Source organism: Prionailurus bengalensis, chromosome D2 (assembly GCF_016509475.1).
Source record: "Prionailurus bengalensis isolate Pbe53 chromosome D2, Fcat_Pben_1.1_paternal_pri, whole genome shotgun sequence".
Classification (NCBI taxonomy): domain Eukaryota; kingdom Metazoa; phylum Chordata; class Mammalia; order Carnivora; family Felidae; genus Prionailurus; species Prionailurus bengalensis.
Window position 1 is genome coordinate 56,347,750 of NC_057351.1, and position 18,761 is coordinate 56,366,510.

Consider the following 18,761-nt stretch of genomic DNA (forward strand, 5'->3'; position numbering starts at 1 on the left):
TTTTTAAGGCTGAATAATATTCCATTGTGTGCCTATACCATATTTTGCTTATCTATCCATCGATGGACACTGGGGTTGCTTCCATGTTTTAGCTATTGTGAATGATGCTGCTATGAACGTGGGTGAACAAATATCTTTGAGACACTACTTTCAGTTATTTTATATGTATACCCAGAAGTGGAATTACTGGATCACATGGCAGTTCTGTTGAATTGTTTAGTTTTCCTCCTTTTTTTTTCTTTTGAGAGAGTGTACACGTGTAAGAGGGGGAGGCGCAGAGGGAGAGGGAGAGAGAGAATCTTAAGCAGGCTCCATGCCCAGCTCAGAGCCTGACACAGGGCTCAATCTCATGACTGTGACATCATGACCTGAGCTGAAATCCAGAGTCAGATGCTCTACCAGCTGAGTCACCCTGGTGCCCCTGTTTAACTTTTTTTAAATTGAAGTATAGCGACCTATGCTTAGTCTTTGGAGGAACTGCCGTACTGCTTTCCATTCCAGTGCACCATTTTACATTACCTCCAGTGTTGGACAGCGTTCCAGTTTCTCCACCTCTTCATCACTGTGTCATTTTCCGGGTTTTGTTTCCTTTTGTTTTTATCTTTATTTATTTATTTTTAATTGTTAATTGTTAATTGTTAATTTAATTTAATTTAATTTAATTTAATTTAATTTAATTTTTTTTGAGAGACAGAGCATGAACAGGGGAAGGGCAGAGAGAGAGGGAGACACAGAACCCAAAGCAGGCTCCAGGCTCTGAGCTGTCAGCACAGAGTCCCATCCGGCACTCAAACCTGCGAACCGTGAGACCATGACCTGAGCCGAAGTCAGACTCTTAACCGACTAAGCCACCCAGACACCACTCCTTTTGCTTTTAGATCACAGTCATCCTAATAGGTATAAGGTGGCATATCATTGTAGTTTTGATTTGCGTTTCCTAATGATTAGTGATGTTGTGAACATCTTTTCATGTACTTTTTGGCCATTTGCATATCTTTGGAGAAATAACTATTCAAGTCCTTTACCCATCTTTGAGTCAGGTTCTTTTGTTGTTGAGTTGTAGGAATTCTTTATATATCCTGGACATTAATTCCATCTCAAATACATGACTTGCAAATATTTCCTCACATTCTGTGGGTTGCCTTTTTATTCTGTTGGTAGAATCTTTTGATGCAACTAATTTTTATTTTTTTAATTATTTTTTTAAGTTTGTTTATTTTGAGAGAGAGAGGGACAGAGCACAAGCGGAGAAGGGGCAGAGAGAGAGGGAGAGAGAGAATCCCAAGTAGGCTCTGTGCTATCAGTGCAGAGCCCATCTCAGGGCTCAGTCTCACGAACCATGAGATCATGACCTGAGCCAAGATCAAGAGTCAGACACTTAACCAACTGAGCCACCTCAATGAAATTAATTTTAAAGTTTTCATGAAGTCCAGTTTGTCCATTTCTTAATTTTTGTCTGTGCCTTTGGTGTCATATGTAGGAAATTACTGCCAGATCTAATGCCATGAAGCTTTTGTCTTATGTTTTTGTCTTAAGAATTTTATAGTTTTTGGTCTTAGATTTAGGTTATGGATGAATTTTGAGTTAATTTTTTGTGTATGATGTGAGGTAAGGGTCCAACTTCATTTTCTGTGTGTGGATATCCAGTTTCCCCAGCACCATTTGTTTAAAAGACTGATTTTCCCTGCTGAAGGGTCCTGTCACCCTTGTTGAAAACCATTTGATCACATATGCAAAGGTTTATGTCTAGAATCTATTGTTTTACATTTATCTATTTAATTTACCTATATGTTTGTCTTTATGCTAGTACTACACTATTTTGTACTTACTAAGTACAAAATACTGTGACAGTAAGTACAACACTATTTTGTACTTACTAAGTACAAAATACTGTGACAGTAAGTACTTTGTACTTACTAAGTACTTACTATAGCTTTGTAGTAACTTTTGTAATAAACATAGTTTATAGTAAGCTTGAAAGTTTTGGAGGAAGTATGAGTCCCCCAGCTTTGTTCTTCTCTTTCTGGATTGCTTTGTCTATTTGGGGTCCCTTGAGATTCCATATGAATTTTAGGATGAGTTTTTCTGTCTCTGCAAAAAACATCATTGGGATTTTGATAGTAATTGCCTTAGATCTCTAGATTGCTTTGAATAATATTGACATCTTAACAATATTGAGTCTTCCAGTGTATAAACATGGGGTGTCTTTCCATTTATTTATGTCTTCTTTAATTTCTTTCAGCAATATTTGTAGTTTTGTTTTTTATTTTTTGTTTTTTGTTTTTGAGAGAGAGCAAGTGGGGGAAGTGGCAAAGAGAGGGAGACAGAATCCCAAGGCAGGCCCCGAGCTGCCGGTGCAGAGCCTGTCACAGGGCTCGTACCCATGAACCATGAGATCATGACCTGAGCCACAAGTCAAGAGTGGGCATCCCGGTGCCCCTTGTAGTTTTTATTATACAACTCTTTCACCTCCTTGGTTAAATTAATTCTTAAGTATTTTATTCTTTTTGATGCTAAGTGGAATTGTTTTCTTAATTTGCTTTTTTGGATTGCTCATTGTTGGTAAATAGAAATGCAAATGATTTTTGTGTGTTGACTTTGTATTCTGATACTTTGCTGAGTTTACTTATTAGTTCTGGTGTTTTTCTGGTATGTCATCTTTAGACTTTTCTATATATAACATCATATCACCTGCAAGCAGATAATTTTACCTCTTTTCTTTCAAATGTGGATGCCTTTTATTTCTTTTTCTTGCATAATTACTGTGGTCTTCCAGTATTGTGTTGGACAGAAATGTTGAAAGTGGGCATCCTTGCCTTGTCTAGATCTTAGAGAAAAAGCTTTTAGTCTTTTACCATTGAGTATGATGTTTGCTGTGAGCTTTTCATTTATGACTTATATTGAGATAGTTTTCTTCTATTCCATTTTAAGTGTTTTTATTATGAAAAGATATTGAATTTTGTCAAATGCTTTTTCTGCATCAGTTGAGATGATCATGTGTGATTTTTATCCTTCATTCTGTTAATGTGGTATATCACACTGATCAATTTTCATATGTTGAACCATATTTACTTTCCAGCAATAAAACCCACTTGGTCATGGTATAAAATCTTTCTAATAATGTTGCTGATTTCAGTTTGCTAGTATTCTGTTGAGGATTTTTGCATCAATATTTGTAAGAGATAGTGGTCTGCAGTTTTCTTGTAGTATCTTTGTTGGGTGTTGGTATCAAGGTAAGGCTGGTTTCATAGAATGAGTTTAGAATGTTGCCTCCTCTTCAAATTTTTGAAAATTTTGAGGAGAATTGGTGTTAGTTCTTCTTTAAGTGTTTGGTAGACTTTACCAATGAAGCCATCAGGTCCAGGGCTATTGTTTGTCAGGAGACTTTTGGTTACAGATTCAGTCTCCTTACTGGTTATAGGTCTATTCTGATATTCTACTTCTGCATGATGTAGTCTTGGTAGATTTTGCGTTTCTAGGAATTTGTCCATTTCATCTAGGTTTTCCAATTTGTTGGCATACAGTTTCCTATAGTTCTCTCTCTCTCTTTTTAATTTAGAAAGAGCGTAATGGGGAGGGGTAGAGGGAGAGGTAGAGAATCTTAAGCAGGCTCCATACCTAATGCAGAGTCCCATGTGGGGCTCTATCTCATGACCTTGAGATCATGACCTGAGCCAAAATCAAGAGTCTGACATTTAACTGACTAAGCCATCCAGGCTCCCCTATTATAGTACTCACTTACAATCCTTATTTTGGTAGAATTGGTAGTAATGTCCCTACTTTTGTTTCTGATTTTAGCAATTTCAGTCTTGTATATTTTTTTCTTAATCTAAATAGCTAAAAGTTTATCAGTTTTATTCATTCAGTGAAACAATTGTTACATTTTAGTTTTAGAACATTTAGTTTATGTATAATGTACATATAGATGAAAATCTACCATCTTATGTGCTTTCTATGTTTGTGCCTATCTTTTTTTTCTTCCCCTTCTTCCACTGATCTTTTTTCCCCCTCTTTCTTGCTTTCTTTTAAATTATTTTGTACTTATTTCATTTCTCCCCTCTTTTAGCTCAGAAGCTGTATACTCTTTTCTTTTTTTTCTTTTCTTTTTTTTTTTTGGTGGTTACTCTAAAGATTACCATGTGAATCCTTGATTTCCCAAAATCTAATACTAATTGGTAGAAACCCTTAGCTTCATTTACCTATCTCCAGACTTTTATACTATAAATGTCATATGTTTTAATCATATATGCATATATATGTGTATGTGTCTGCATGTATGTGCATATGTAAAACCACATTTCTATAAAACTATTAAGATGGTATTGTCATTATTATTACTGTTATTAATATAATTGGAGACTTTTGAGCATATACAAATAAGCAGAATAGTGAACCTGCATGAACTGGTTATTCCGGCCTTAACAATCATTGGTCCATGACTAATCCTGTCCCACTCACACTTCCATTTAGTTACCTTCTTTTATTATTTTAAGGTAATTTCAGGTATAAATTTATTCCTAATTATTTCAGTATGTGTCTAAAAGACAACTCTTTTAAAAAAATACTATTACGCTCCAACAAAACTAATAATATTTATCTAGATTTACTAATATATTTACCCATTTTATTGTTCTTTAAATCTTCCTGTATCTCCAAGGTTCTATTTGGGATAATTTTCTTTTGACTTAGAGAATATTTTAGCAATAGTCTGCTGGTGATGAATTTTGGTTTTGTTTGTCTGAAAATGTCATTTCACCTTCATTTTTTGAAGGCTATTTTTGCTGGGTATAGAATTTGGGATTGGCAGCTATTTTCTTTCAGTAGTTAAAAAAATAGGGGCGCCTGGGTGGCGCAGTCGGTTGGGCGTCCGACTTCAGCCAGGTCACGATCTCGCGGTCCGGGAGTTCGGGCCCCGCGTCAGGCTCTGGGCTGACGGCTCAGAGCCTGGAGCCTGCTTCCGATTCTGTGTCTCCCTCTCTCTCTGCCCCTCCCCCGTTCATGCTCTGTCTCTCTCTGTCCCAAAAATAAATAAACGTTGAAAAAAAAAAAATTAAAAAAAAACAACAACAACAACAAATATTCCATTGTCGTCTTACTGCCATGATTTCTGTGGAGAAGTCACTTGTCCTTGTATTATTGCTGTTTATTTGAAGGTAATCTCTCTTTTTCTCTAGCTCTTTGTGAGATGTCCCCTGTAATTGGTTTTCAAAATTTTTACTACAATATGCTTGGTATAGTTTTATTTGTATTTATCCTATTAGGGATTCAGTTTTCCTTGAATCAACAGTTTGACCTTTTGTCACTTTTGGAAGATTCTCAGCTATTCTCTCTTTAAATAATTATTTCTGCCCATTTTTTTCCTCCACTCCTTCTGAGAATCCAGTCACATGTTAGAAACACATTTTTCCTGGGTGCTTTGTTTTGCTCTTTTCTTATGACCCGTCTTTCAGATCATTACTTCTGTCTTTGGCACAGTCTAATGGTAAACTCATCTATTGAGTTCTCAATTTGGTAACCATATTTTTCAGTTCTTGAATTTCTATTTGATTCTTTTTTATGGTCTTGTTTTCTACTAATATTATTAATCTTGCCTTTTATCTTCTTAAATAGTAAGGATTTTATGTTAAATATTTAAGAGTCTGTATCTTCATTGTTTGGAGCCCCTCTAGGTTTGTTTTAATTTTCTGTTTCCTTTGTTTTTAGCCATGTCATCCTGTCTCTTTACCTAGTTATTTTGATTGTCAGATATTATATATCAAAAATGGTGAAAATATTTGGAGGCCTAGGATGCAGAAAGTAGTAGAAGATGTGTAGTGCATCTGTGTAGAAGATGATATTTGTTTTGGCAAGCAGCTAAGGGTACCAGCAATCCAGATTCACTTTAATTTCAGGTATTAAAGGGAAACTCTGCTTAGTTCCAAGGTGTAGTCCTTCAGGTTTCAACCCAAAGCATGGGTGATTTATGAGGGTCTCCTCCCTGTATCAGTCACTGGACTATGATTTTTTCTCCCTAGCTTCACAAGACTATTAGAACACTGTTCTTCTACCTCTCAACCTCTTAGCCACCTCCTCCCAAATCAGCAGGTGCTCTAGGAGAAAAGAAGCCACAAATGCTAGACTCTTCTGTCTGAATTTCCTTTCTCTCCCAGATCTTGACATTTTAACTCTTAATGGACTTATTCAAACCTCTGATATCTTAAAGAGATCTAAAAATATTTTATTGGGACGCCTGGGTATCTTAGTTGGTTGAGCATCTGACTCTTGATTTCGGCTTGCGTCATGGTCCCAAGGTCGTGGGATTGAGCCCTGTGTCCACACCTAACATGGTGCCTGCTTAAAATTCATTCATTCTTTCTTTCTTTCTTTTCTTTCTTTCTTTCTTTCTTTCTTTCTTTCTTTCTTTCTTTCTTTCTTTCTTCCTTCCTTCCTTCCTTCCTTCCTTCCTTCCTTCCTTCCTTCCTTCCTTCCTTCTTTCCTTTCCTTTCCTTTCCTTTCCTTTCCTTTCCTTTCCTTTCCTTTCTCCCTCTCCCCCTCTCCCCCCTCCCCCTCTCTCCCTCTCTCCCTCTCTCCCCCTCTGCCCCCTTCCCCTGCTCACACACTCTACAAAATAAAAATTAAAAAAATAAAAATACTTTATCAATGTTTTCTAGTTGTTCTCAGTAGAATGATTGGTCCAAGTGTCCAAAATATATAGTCCATTATTACTGAAAGTGAAAATCACCCCAGTTTTTTCTAACATCATGTTTCTGTTCACAGATCGAGGCAATGACAACTGGCTGATTAAATATGACTGTCCAATGGATAGTTCTAGCTCTCGGGTAAGAGGTTGATCTATGTCTTGAAGAAGAGGATGAGGTAGTGTATATGCATAATGTAGAAGCATATAATAATCAGAAATTAGGCCATATAAGTTGAGAAGAATCAGGATAGCACATGTATTTAAAATTGATAGGTTAATATTTGATAGAGATTTTCTCAATCTGTTTTTTTTTATTTAAATTTTTTTTAATGTTTATTCATTTTTGAGAGAGTGTGAGGGGGGAGGGGCAGAGAGAGAGAAAGACAGACAGACAGAATCTGAAGCAGGCTCCAGGCTCTGAGCTGTCAGCACAGAGTCCGATGTGCAGCTCAAACCCATGAATTGTGAGATCATGACCTGAGCCAAAGTCAGATGCTTAACTGACTGAGCCACCCAGGCACCCCTCTCAATCTGTTTTTTAAGGAATATCCTATTGAATAATGTTAATAGAGGTAGAAGAAAATTTGAAATAAGTTTGGAATATATTACATACTTTATGCTTTTCTTGGAGATTCACATTGCATAGTAGTGTAGTAAAGGTCTGAGAAGTAGTCCATTAAATGAACCTATTTAATTTTGTTTGGCCCATGATTTCTAAACTTTTTTAGAATACTTTTCTCACAATAGACCATAATTCCACAGAACCATCAGTTTAGAAAAAGCTGCTTCCTGCAATTTCCCTTACTCTCTCATTGCTTTCATATTCTACCATGCTTTTCTAGTCCTGCTCAGGCTGCACATTAAAAAAAAAAAAATTAGTGGAATGGGAGAATGAGGTTGACTTCTATCCTTATAGTAGTTTTTTTGTCTAGCTTTTATTTTTTTATTTTATTTTATTTTTTTAACGTTTATTTATTTTCGACACAGAGAGAGACACAGCATGAACGGGGGAGGGGCAGAGAGAGAGGGAGACACAGAATCGGAAGCAGGCTCCAGGCTCTGAGCCATCAGCCCAGAGCCTGACGCGGGGCTCAAACTCGCGGACCGCGAGATCGTGACCTGAGCTGAAGTTGGATGCTTAACCGACTGAGCCACCCAGGCGCCCCTGTCTAGCTTTTACTATAATTGACATATAACATTGTACAGGTTTAAGATGTACGACGTAGTGATTTGATGAATGTATATTTTGCAAAATGTTTATTTACCACAGCAAGGTTAGTTAACACATCCTCATAGTGTTTTTACTTTCTTCTCTAATGGTGGTTTTCATATTTTGTACATATCAGAATTACCTGGAAGCCTTATTAAAAATAGCACAGATTCTTCAAGGCTTTCCCCCACTAGGTCTGGAGTAAAACTTAGGCTTCCGCACTTTTAATAAGGTACCTTAGGGGATTCTGATGCCAGTATCCTGGACCCACAATCCCTGTTTCTGTGATGGCACCTGTGAGCCTGAGGCATGGAGCCAGGTAGACAGTCATGGGAGTGTCTGACAGGCCATCATAGGTAGCCCGCCCCACTCTTTGCATTCAGCTCTTGTCCTTTTCCTTTTCACCTGTCCCTGAAATGGCAAGAAACTCTCTTGTGCAAGAGTAACCAACTGTTATCTTCCATGGTCCTCTTATCTCATGGGAAAATGTGGTAGCATCTGGTCCAGGTCTACAGAAAAGGATCTTGGCTGGCTGAATTTGATTTTTCTTTTTCCTTTTCATACTCTCAGGACTCTCACTGCCTTTTCCTAGGAAGAAAGGCTTAGAGTTACCTTTTGTTATTGTCAGTTTCCTTCTTAAGGAGGGCTGTGGCAACTCTTGGGGAAGTGTACCTTTTCTTAGATAAGGAACTCTGAGAACCTTAAATAATCAAGTCAGAGGTGCCATAAATGTACTAAGCTCAGGTAACTATGGAAGCCAGTTCAGAGGTTGAATAAGGATTGGTGCCTGAGGGGGTTGGGTTGGGCTACTTTGCTACTACTTTAAAGGGCCTGAGACAGGTGGGACCCTAAGTATTTTGTCTTCCCTTGTTCTTCAGGACACAGACTGGGTGGTGGTGAAGGAGCCTGTTATCAAGGTGGCTGCTATCGACAATGGGCTGGCTTTCCCTCTGAAACACCCTGACTCCTGGAGGGCATGTAAGTCTCAAGACCATTGTGGTCTGGCTTTTTCTTGCTCTTCTCAATTTTTTCATCTATGGGGTGAAGATAATAATACCTCTACCACAGGATTGTTCTAAGAATTTGTAGAATGACGCAGCTCATGCATTTAGCACAGTAGCTGACACATGGGGCAAGTACTGCAAAACGCAAGCTACTCTTGTCATTTTTGCCTGACATTAGTCCTGTTAGAAGCACAGAGTTGAATTTTCTCATCTGTGCTTTGCATTTTTCTCATTTTTTCTGAGGACTATCTTATTATGATTTATTCTATTTGTGTTTCTAAATATAAGCTATCGTCAATGTTTTCTGTCTTCCTTGGTGACATCCTCGAAGCCAGCCCCTGCCCTGCTAATAACTGAGAAACTCTTAGAAAAAGAAAGGGAGATACAAGTAGAGGGTCACTAGCCCCTTTGCAGTACCAGTGTGTCTTTTCAGAAGGCCGATCTCAATGTCTCGTTGGTAGATAACTAGAAGTAACTAGAAGGTCTTGTGATGTCTGGGAAAGAGCACAAGCTCTGGGATTTGGCAGTCCTGGGTTTGAATCCTAATTCCTTGCTTACTCTTTAGGCTTTAGGATTAACAGCCCTGGTAACATTTCTTTTCTGTCCTATGTCAAGTAAGAGGGCTGTTCTACCTTTGGAAGTGCTCTGATAGGTGGAGGACAGAGATGGGCAGCTTTGTTTTTTGCTTTTCTTCTTTTCAGATCCCTTTTACTGGGCCTGGTTGCCCCAGGCAAAAGTCCCGTTCTCTCAGGAGATCAAAGATCTGATTCTTCCAAAGATATCGGACCCTAACTTCGTCAAGGACTTGGAGGAGGACCTATATGAACTCTTCAAGGTTAGCCCTGGGAACCTCAACCTTGTAACTATATGGAAGAAGGAATTTCTAATGGCTTTTCTAACGGGTCCTGATACAAGCCAAGAGAGAATGGCTAACACTCTTCTGACTTGTGTCGGCCAATGAAGAGCAAACAAAATTCCCACATGTGGGCATCAAGACCTAGTTCGGGTTGGTTTGAAAAAAATTGACAGCCGTGATGAATCAACATGGGTTTGTCTTGCGTGTCACGGGGCTGCAGTGTATCTGTAGAGCTCGCCTTTTCCAATGGAGCACTAGAGGCCGGAATTCTACACAGTTCATAATGAGACTCGGGACAAGATATTCACTTGTTGTTTCTTTCCTCACCCGTGAAACAGAGAGTTCTTAGGGTGGTAGTTAACTTCACTAAGCCTCATAAACCTCATGTAAGTTTTCTTTACTAGAAAGTTTTTAATTGGGGGAAGAAAGTGGGTTCTTCTGAGAGATTCACGCAGGTTCCGTCTCCTGCCCTTTTGCAGAAAGATCCTGGTTTCGACAGGGGCCAGTTCCATAAGCAGATTGCTGTCATGCGAGGACAGGTAAGCCTGGGACTTCCTCCTGTTGTCATCCCTGGACTCTCTCCGGGAGGGTTATATGTTCATGCTGAGTAAATGTAAAGCTTGTGTTTTACACCCTTTTAGTCTATGCCGTACATATTTGTGACTCTGACTTAGCACTTGGGTGAGGAAAGGTAGCCCTTTCAAATCTCCCACTTCTTCCACGGTGTCCAGTGCTTGGTGAGGCATTTATTATGAGCTCAGCTCTGTGCCTGTTGCTGGCTAGTTCATTGGTAAATTTACCCAGCGGCCCCTGTCTTCAAGTTGCTCAAGGCAGGCCATAGGCCTTGGTGGTTAAGAGCCAGCCTCTGGAGTCTGACTTCTTCACTACTTACAACCCCTGTGGCCTTGGGCCAGAGCCTCGGTTTCCTTGTTTATAAAATGTGACAATAATAATTCCTTGCAGAGTTGGCCAGAGGATTACATAAGATAAATGCATATAAGTGTTCAGTAAAAATAATTACCTAGGGTTAGCACTCATATATTGATCGTGGTTATAATTTTTGTTATCATTATAAGTTGTATTATTTCTTCTTTCTCCACTTTACCTTCAAAGAGAGCTAAGGAAACCCCTAGGGCATTCATTGTTGATCTTCAAAAGTAAAGACTGTGCCTGAAAAATTGTTTTAAAGCTCTGTAGAGCACTGACATTCTGCTTATCACTTTGATATTTTCTTTCTTTCTTTTTAATGTTTATTTATTTTTGGGAGGACAGAGAGAGTGTAAGTGGGGCAGAGAGGCAGAGGGAGAGAGAGGATCCCAAGTAGTCTCCATGCCCAGCGCAGAACCCAACTTGGGACTCAAACCCACGAACCATGACCTGAGCGAATATCAAGAGTCAGATGCTCAACCAACCAAGCTGCCCAGGCGCCCCAACTTTAAAGTCTTAAAGACATCCGGGATGGCCTAGTGGGATGACTTAGTGGACACAGTGCTTGTGTTTGAATCCTGGCTCTGTCATTTATTGGCTCTGTCATTTATTGGTGAGGTCTTGGAGAAGTTGTTTAATCTCTCCTCCTTTTAGTGTGTCCATATGTAACATGGGGTTAATAATAGCTCCTATCTCATAGGGTTATTATGAGATCTATGGTTTAGAGTAGTACGTGGTGTATTGAAGTAATCAATATGTATTAGCGGTTTTGATTATGATTTCGTGTGCAGAAAAGGTAGGTTCTCACATCTTTAAAGGTCAAGAAGGTCTTTCCAGTCATAATTATGCATTTACCTCTACCTACCATTTAGGTAAAGGCTTCTTGTGAGAGCAACTCTTGGGCTTACTGAGTTCATGTTTCCTTGGAAGTGGGATGTACAGAGGTTTCAAGAGCTGCAGTTATTATAGCTGCCTGAATACCCGTGACGTGGTCTTCCCCCATTTCCCAAATAATGTAAGGGCCCAGTTAAGCTGGCAGAATTTTTGGAGACCTTAAAAGCCACATGATGTACTGTGGTATTATGGAACTCAGCATAAAGGAATGAACTTCTCAACCTTGTGTAGGCTGTGCCTCTGTCCCTATTATACTATCTTCTCTAATCCCTTTCCAGCTCAGTCCCTTGCCAAAACCATAGCAACCCTCCTCTCATCATATCGGTCAGGGCCATTATCTAGAGTGGCAAAAGGGGGGGTGGGGTGGGAGAGTACAATTTTATCTTTCTCTCTGTCTTGTGCCCTTAATATCCTTTGAGGGCCTTTTGGCCTCTTACGACTTAGAGTGCCTCCCTCTCAACACTGTAAGTTTCCATGAGCATCCAGCTCATTTCAGCAGGTAGGTGGCCAATATATCGGTCACATCCTTACTTGCTTACCAGTCACACACAACGAGGCAAGACGAGCCGCCACCTTGCAGAAATCTGACATACCACAGGGAAAGGAGGTCACAACCCTTTCCGTACCTGAACTGTAATCACAGAGTGCCTATATGAGGGCCCTCGGCCAAAGGGGAAGAGTAAAGACCTTCCAGAGAGCTGGAGTTGGATGCCAGTTGTTACTCAAAGACTTTGCACCAGATGTTAGATCTACTGCGGGGTCTGAGGGAAAGTCTCTTTAAATGGCACTTTCAAAGATTTTATCCTTTAGCTTTATGTGCTACAGAATATGTGCTATCAATTTCCTGTCAGCTTTTTAATTTGAAGAATTTCAAACCTTAGTAAAATAGGATCTTCTCCTAGATTCACCGGTTATTATAGTTAGCCATGCTTGCTTTATCTCCGTATCTATTTGCTTGTATCTCTATAGGTTATCTATCTGAGGAATATCTATCTCTACAAATGTAGCTAATTTCTCTCTTTAATATAACTGTATAATTTGTCTCTCTCTAGATAGATAGATTGATACATTCTATTTTTGGCCAAATCTTTTGAAAGTAAGCTGTAGATAATTTGACATTTTACCCCAAATAACTTCAGCATGCATAAAAGGCAGCTTGTAACCCAGAGAATAATAGGGGAAGCACAGGAAGAACCAGCCAGGGCAGGTTTAAAATTCTCTGTCTCTTGGGGCGCCTGGATGGCTCTGTGAGTTAAGTGTCCAACTCTTGATTTCGGTTCAGGTCATGATCTCATGGTTCATGGGTTCGAGCCCCTCATTGGGCTCTGTGCTGACAGCATGGAGTCTGCTTGGGATTCTCTCTCCATCTCTCTCTGCCCCTCCCTCCCCAAATAAAGTAAAGAAACTTAAAAAAAAAATCCTGCCTCTTAAGTTGGGTGGTTTCCTGCATAATTCACTCCAATTCCATTTGAAACTCCTTTTCATTCTCTACCCAGAGTTTGTGCTCAAGGCTCTTTGAAGCAGTGGAGGATGCTGACAGATACTAAAACAATGAAGTAAAACAGAATTAATTACAGATAGGATCCACTTCTGACTTCTCACCTCTGTTTCAGGTGTATCTCTGCCTCTTCATGGGCAGCGTTTGCAGGCCAGGGATATTTGTGGCTTAAAGGCCGTGTGTCTCTGTGATTTGAGGGTCCAGCCTTTCTTACCCTCCCCTCTGTCTGTGGCCTGGCCATGAAAATCTTCGATATCTGGCGGTTTAAAGAAGGCTATCATAGGGGTGCCTGGCTGGCTCAGTTAGTAGAACGTGTGACTCTTGATCTCGGGGTTGTGAGTTCAAGCCCCATATTGGTTACAGAGATTATTTAAAATAAAATCTTTTTATTTGTTTAACTTTTTAAAGAGACAGTGTGTGAGCAGGGGAGATTGGCAGAGGGAGAGAGAGAGAATCTCAAGCAGGCTCCGTGCTCAGCATAGAGCCCAATGCGGGGCTTCATCGCACTACCCTGGGATGGTGACCTGAGTTGAAATCAAGAGTTGGGCCGTCAACTGACTGAGCCACCCAGATGCCCCATACTTAAAAATAAAAGCTTTTTTTTTTAATTTGTTTTTAATGTTTATTCATTTTTGAGAGACAGAGAGAGACAGAGTGTGAGCAGGGAGGGGGAGAAAGGGAGACACAGAATCCGAAGTAGGCTCCAGGCTCTGAGCTGTTAGCACAGAGCCTGACACGGGACTCAAACTCACAAACCGTGAGATCATGACCTGAGCTGAAGTCGGATGCTTAACCCAATGAGCCACCCAGGCGCCTCTTAAAAATAAAATCTTAAGGGGCTTCTGGGTGGCTCGGTCGGTTGAGTGTCTGATTTTTTTTTTTTTTTTTTTTTGCGTCTGAGTCTTGATTTGAGCTCAGGTCATGATCTCATAGTTTGTGAGTTCAAGCCCCACTCTGGGCTCTGTGCTGGCAAGGTGGAGCCTGCTTGGGATTCTCTCTCTCTCTCTGTCTCTCTCTCTCTCTCTCTCTCTCTTTCTCTCTCTCTCTCTCTCCTCTCTCTCTCTCTCTCTTTCTTTCTTTCTCTCTCTCTCTCTGCCCCACCCTCTCCCACCCCCCTCTCTTCTCAGAATAAACTTAAATAAAATCTTAAAAATAAATTTAAAAAATCTTAAAAACATTTTTTTTTTAAGATTTACTTACCTTGAGAGAGAGTGTGTGAGCAGGGGAGGGACCGAGAGAAAGAGAATCCTAAGCAGTCTCTGCGCTGTCAGTGCAGAGCCTGATGCAGGGCTCAAACTCATGCACTGTAAGATCAGGACCTGAGCGGAAATCAAGAGTCAGTCACTTGACCAACTGAGCCACCCAGGCGCCCCATAAATAAAATCTTAAAAAAAAAAAAAAAGAAAAAAGAAAAGAAACTGGGGCACCTGAGTGGCTCAGTTGGTTAAGCCACTTCGGCACAAGTCATGATCTCACTGCTCGCGAGTTCGAGCCCTGCATCGGGCTCTGTGCTGACAGCTCACAGCCTGGAGCCTGCTTCCGATTCCATCTCCATCTCTCTGCCTCTCCCCTGCTCACACTCTGTCTCTCTCTCTTTCTCTCAAATATTAAACAAACAAACAAATAAATAAAAACATAAAAAAAAAGAAACTGTTTTAGAAAGCAAGCAAGCAAGCAGGCTATCATCAGACTACTTCCACTTTTGTACTCTCCTATCAGAGAAGATAGATGGTGGTGATTCTAATTTTGGCAAACGTGTCCCCATGGACACATTTCTGAAATATCTGTAAAAAACAGACTAAAGTTGGTAAAGAGCTATGTTGTATCCTGAATGGGATCCTGAAATCAAAAAAGAAGTGTACTGGAAAAGCTAATGAAATCCAAATTGAGTCTGGCGTTTGGTTAATAGTAATGTTCCACTGTTAATTTCTTAGTTTTGGTAAATGTGCCATAGTTCTATAAAAATTTAACATTAGGAAAAACTGGTAAATGGTGTACAGGAACTCTCTGTACTATCTTTGTAACTTTTCTGTAAGTCTAAAGTTATTCCAAAGTAAAAATTTTACTCAAAAAGACTCACAAAAACGATGATAAAGAGACAGCATTAGGGGTGCCTGGGGGCTCAGTCAGTTAAGCACCTGACTCTTGATCTTGGCTCAGGTCATGATCTCATGGTTTGTGAGATTGAGCCTCATGTTGGGCTCTGCGCTGACAGTGCGGAGCCTGCTGGGGATTCTCTCTCTCTCTCCCTCTGCCCCTCTCCTGCTCGTGCTCTGTCTCCCTCAAAATAAATAAGTAACCTTAAAAAAAAAAAAAAGATAGCAGTAGAGGGAGAAGCCAACTGAAATGTTGGCTTTTTCCCAAATATATGGTCTTTGTAGGAAAATCAGAAAATAAGTATAAACAACCATGAACAAATAAAAATCACCTATAATTCCTTGACCCAGAGATAATCAGTGCCAAGTTCCAGAATTTTTTTCTCTGCAGATAGGTAGATAGAATTTTAGAAAATGAAGGTAGAGTCTTTACATCATAATACTGGCTCCTGTCTCTGTCCTTTGCTATCTAATGACATTGTGATCAGCTTTCCATGGCAATAAAATCTTATCTTTTAATTGCTGTTTCTTAGCCCTTACATTATTAACTGTTCCCATACTCTGAGGCATTTATACCATTTTTACCGCTAAAAACAATACTGCACTGTATTAGTTGAAACTAAGTGTTTTGTGCCTATCCATGATTGTTTCTTTAGTTCCTAAAAGTGGAATTGCTGAGTCAGAGGGCCTGTTCACTTATAAGCCTTTATCGTCTGCTTGCCTTTCTGAAAAACTGGCCCAGGGTCCAGCCCCACAGCTTGGCTCTGAACTGTCCCCACCTCTGAGGCATCTTCTTCTGTATCCTTACTAATGGGAAGGGGAAAAAATGGGAGGTTTTTGTTTTAATTTGTATTTTTTAAATGACTGGAGAGGTTTCCATTTTTCGTATTTTGCCCGTTTATATTCCTACTTCTGGAAATACCCTAGGTGTATAGTTTTTCATTTGTGTGTTGTTTATTTTTGTATTGATTTATGGGAGCACTCTATCAGCAGGTCTCCCTTCAGAGGCAGACCAGGATGCCTTGGTCTTTTCCTCACTGATCTTATTTTTCCTACTGCAGATCCTAAATCTGACCCAGGCCCTGAAAGACAACAAGAGTCCCCTGCACCTTGTCCAGATGCCACCCGTGATTGTCGAGACGGCCCGTTCCCACCAGCGGTCTTCTAGCGAGTCCTACACACAGAGCTTTCAGAGTCGGAAGCCCTTCTTTTCATGGTGGTAGCCCGAGAGTCAGACAGAGACCTACTGTTCGAGACTCGGGCTGGGAGGAAGCCTGGGGGTGGGTTGCAGGAAAAGCCCGAGAAGCCGGTGGAGAGCAGTGCCCTTGAGAGCCCTTCTTCTCTGCTCGTCACCCCCCTCAGGGCTTTCCCAAGCACAGGGAGAAGCACAATCAGAGGGACAGTGTGTGCCTGTGGGCCCTTCTGAGTGCTAGGGAGGGCTGGAGCCTCTGTGCAGGTAGTCCAGATGCCCGGGAAGGAGCAGCTCCCTTCCAGCATCCCCTGGGGCAGGCTGGGAAATTCCCTTCCCTCCCTGACACCCTGCTCTGTGGCAATTCCTCATTATATTCTGCATCAGAAAACAGACAGACAAATACACATTTAAATATTAGTAGCAAAACCGAGGCAGATTCCCAGATCCTCTCAGGTCAGAAACCTCTGATCCAGACCTAAATTTGCATGGACCCAGATGCTCAGGTGCCTCACAGTTCCTTACTCCCGTGGACCAAGGCAGCTGGGTGATTCAGAGGGCAACTGGGTGACTCACCAGTTGGGACAGACAGAAGCCACACCTTTCCTTTGGGTTTTTGCCAAGTTTTCTTCCCCTTCTCCCACCAGTGCAATAGGGTGACTGAAAGCCTCCCAACCCAGTTCTCGCAGCGGGGACACTTTTGCTCCAGAACTCTTAGTGGTTGTGCATATGATTGTAGAGATTGGCTCTGCTCTCTGCCCTTCTAGGGACACAGTGTCTCTAGTCCAGGCTTGCAGTTTGCCCGTCATTCAGGCAAAGGCAAGAGGGCAGAAGCGGCTCCCCCAGTATGCACAAGCCATCCATTTGGCCTGAGTACATGCTGGGGGCCGTAACTGGTCTGTGGGCAAACATCCCAGCCTTGCTTCCCCAGTCTTGGTGACAGACACCCCGGTCCTCTTATTTGTTTCTATTGTTTCAGATATTTTTTTTTCTCGACACTTTTCCCTCAGGGGGTTCAGTTTTGGGTTCTGGAGTGGGTCTCAGTGAGGATTCTGGGATGCATCTCAGCTCATAGGAGGACAGGATATTAGGTCCCTGGACTTCTTTTTATGCTACCACTGCTGCTGCTTGGCGGAGGTAATGGGACTCATATTCTCTTCCTAGTCGGCAGCTTCCCTTTGCTCCCTGACTTCTTGTTCTAGGCCAATTTTTCCATGGCTTCTTGAGAGAAAGGCAGGGCCCAAAGGAGAAGGGCCTTCAAACTGTCCCCTAAAGCCTGCCCAGTTCAATGTGCATCTTCCTGCTTCCCTGTCTCTTTTCCCTCAGCTGTCCCCCTTGCCAGGTGTCCGAGCCCTTTCTACACCAAAGCAAAGAATGGCCTCAGGAGAGAGTAGAGAGGGTGCCATCTGTGGCTAAGGGGCAGTTCTGTGCTACTGGACACTTCAAGATTCTGGCACCCTGCGATTGGTCAATCAGTCTTGGAAAGAAACGATCTTGAAGGTTTGAAAAACAACCAAAGAAAGGGAGCGAGGACTATGGCTGCGTGCCCTCTGCTTGCCCAGCTCCCACTGCCCAGCAGGCAGAGCAGAGATGTGCAGCCCTCTCGTCAGCTGGGCCAAGATGGTCCCTTTGCATCCTAGCCCCCAGGGGCCAGCTTATGCCGGGGGCCCCCCCAGCTGACAGGAGGAGTCTCTGGGAGCTGGGTACGCATGCCCTGTGGACAAAGGCACAGCTCCTGACCCTGACAATCTCATTCAGCTGGCCTGGAATCTAACCTTGGGGACCATGTTTGTGACAGTGCCTGCCCCCAGACTGTAGGAGCAGCAGGGCTCCCAGAGGCCAGAAGGGACCCAGGTGTGCTTAGCTCTCCAAAGATCTCTCTCCACAAACCTGTCGGTAAAGCTTCCCACCTGGGCGTCGAGAGAGCCTAAGCTGTCTTAGAGGAGGCTGGGGGAAGCCAGCCTGTGCAAGTAGCTCTGCACATCGCCCTCATCTAGACCAGCTCTGTGATGAGAAGGAAATCGAGTCCAACGTACGAGGGGGCTGGCCCCAGTCCTGGCAGGCGGGAACGTGGGCCATCCTTTCCTGGCATGTTTCCATTCTCCTTGAAGCCTGGACTCAGGTTGCCTTGAATGTGGACTAGGGAGAGCCAGGAGCCTCAAAGTGCCAGGGCAGGCTTCTGGGCGGCACTCACAGAACAGCCGGGCCCTCTGTCAGCCGCAGGCCCTGTCCCCGTGTCAGGGAGGAGAGGCCGGGCTGGGAGAGTACTGCTGCCTGTGTTCTTCCAACGCACTGTAGAACTTGTATGTAATGTATTTAAATCAATGCAAATGTATGAATAACAAGTCCAATTCTGACCTTTTTTGTCTAGTTTTCTTGGGTGAAAGGAAGACAAGGTAGAATGCAGT

The 18,761-nt window shown here is 41.8% G+C and overlaps 1 protein-coding gene across 1 annotated transcript in view; it reads left to right on the forward strand.

Moving 5' to 3' along the window:
* The window catches only part of PI4K2A (phosphatidylinositol 4-kinase type 2 alpha), a 33,188-nt gene extending 14,478 nt beyond the window's left edge, over positions 1–18,710 (forward strand). Inside the window, exons 5-9 of the mRNA XM_043597159.1 lie at positions 6,757–6,818; positions 8,768–8,867; positions 9,595–9,728; positions 10,229–10,288; positions 16,226–18,710. Coding sequence (XP_043453094.1) covers positions 6,757–6,818; positions 8,768–8,867; positions 9,595–9,728; positions 10,229–10,288; positions 16,226–16,387 — 518 coding nt within the window. The 3' untranslated portion in view covers positions 16,388–18,710. The remainder of the gene's footprint in view (positions 1–6,756; positions 6,819–8,767; positions 8,868–9,594; positions 9,729–10,228; positions 10,289–16,225) is intronic.
* The last annotated feature ends 51 nt before the right edge of the window (positions 18,711–18,761 follow it).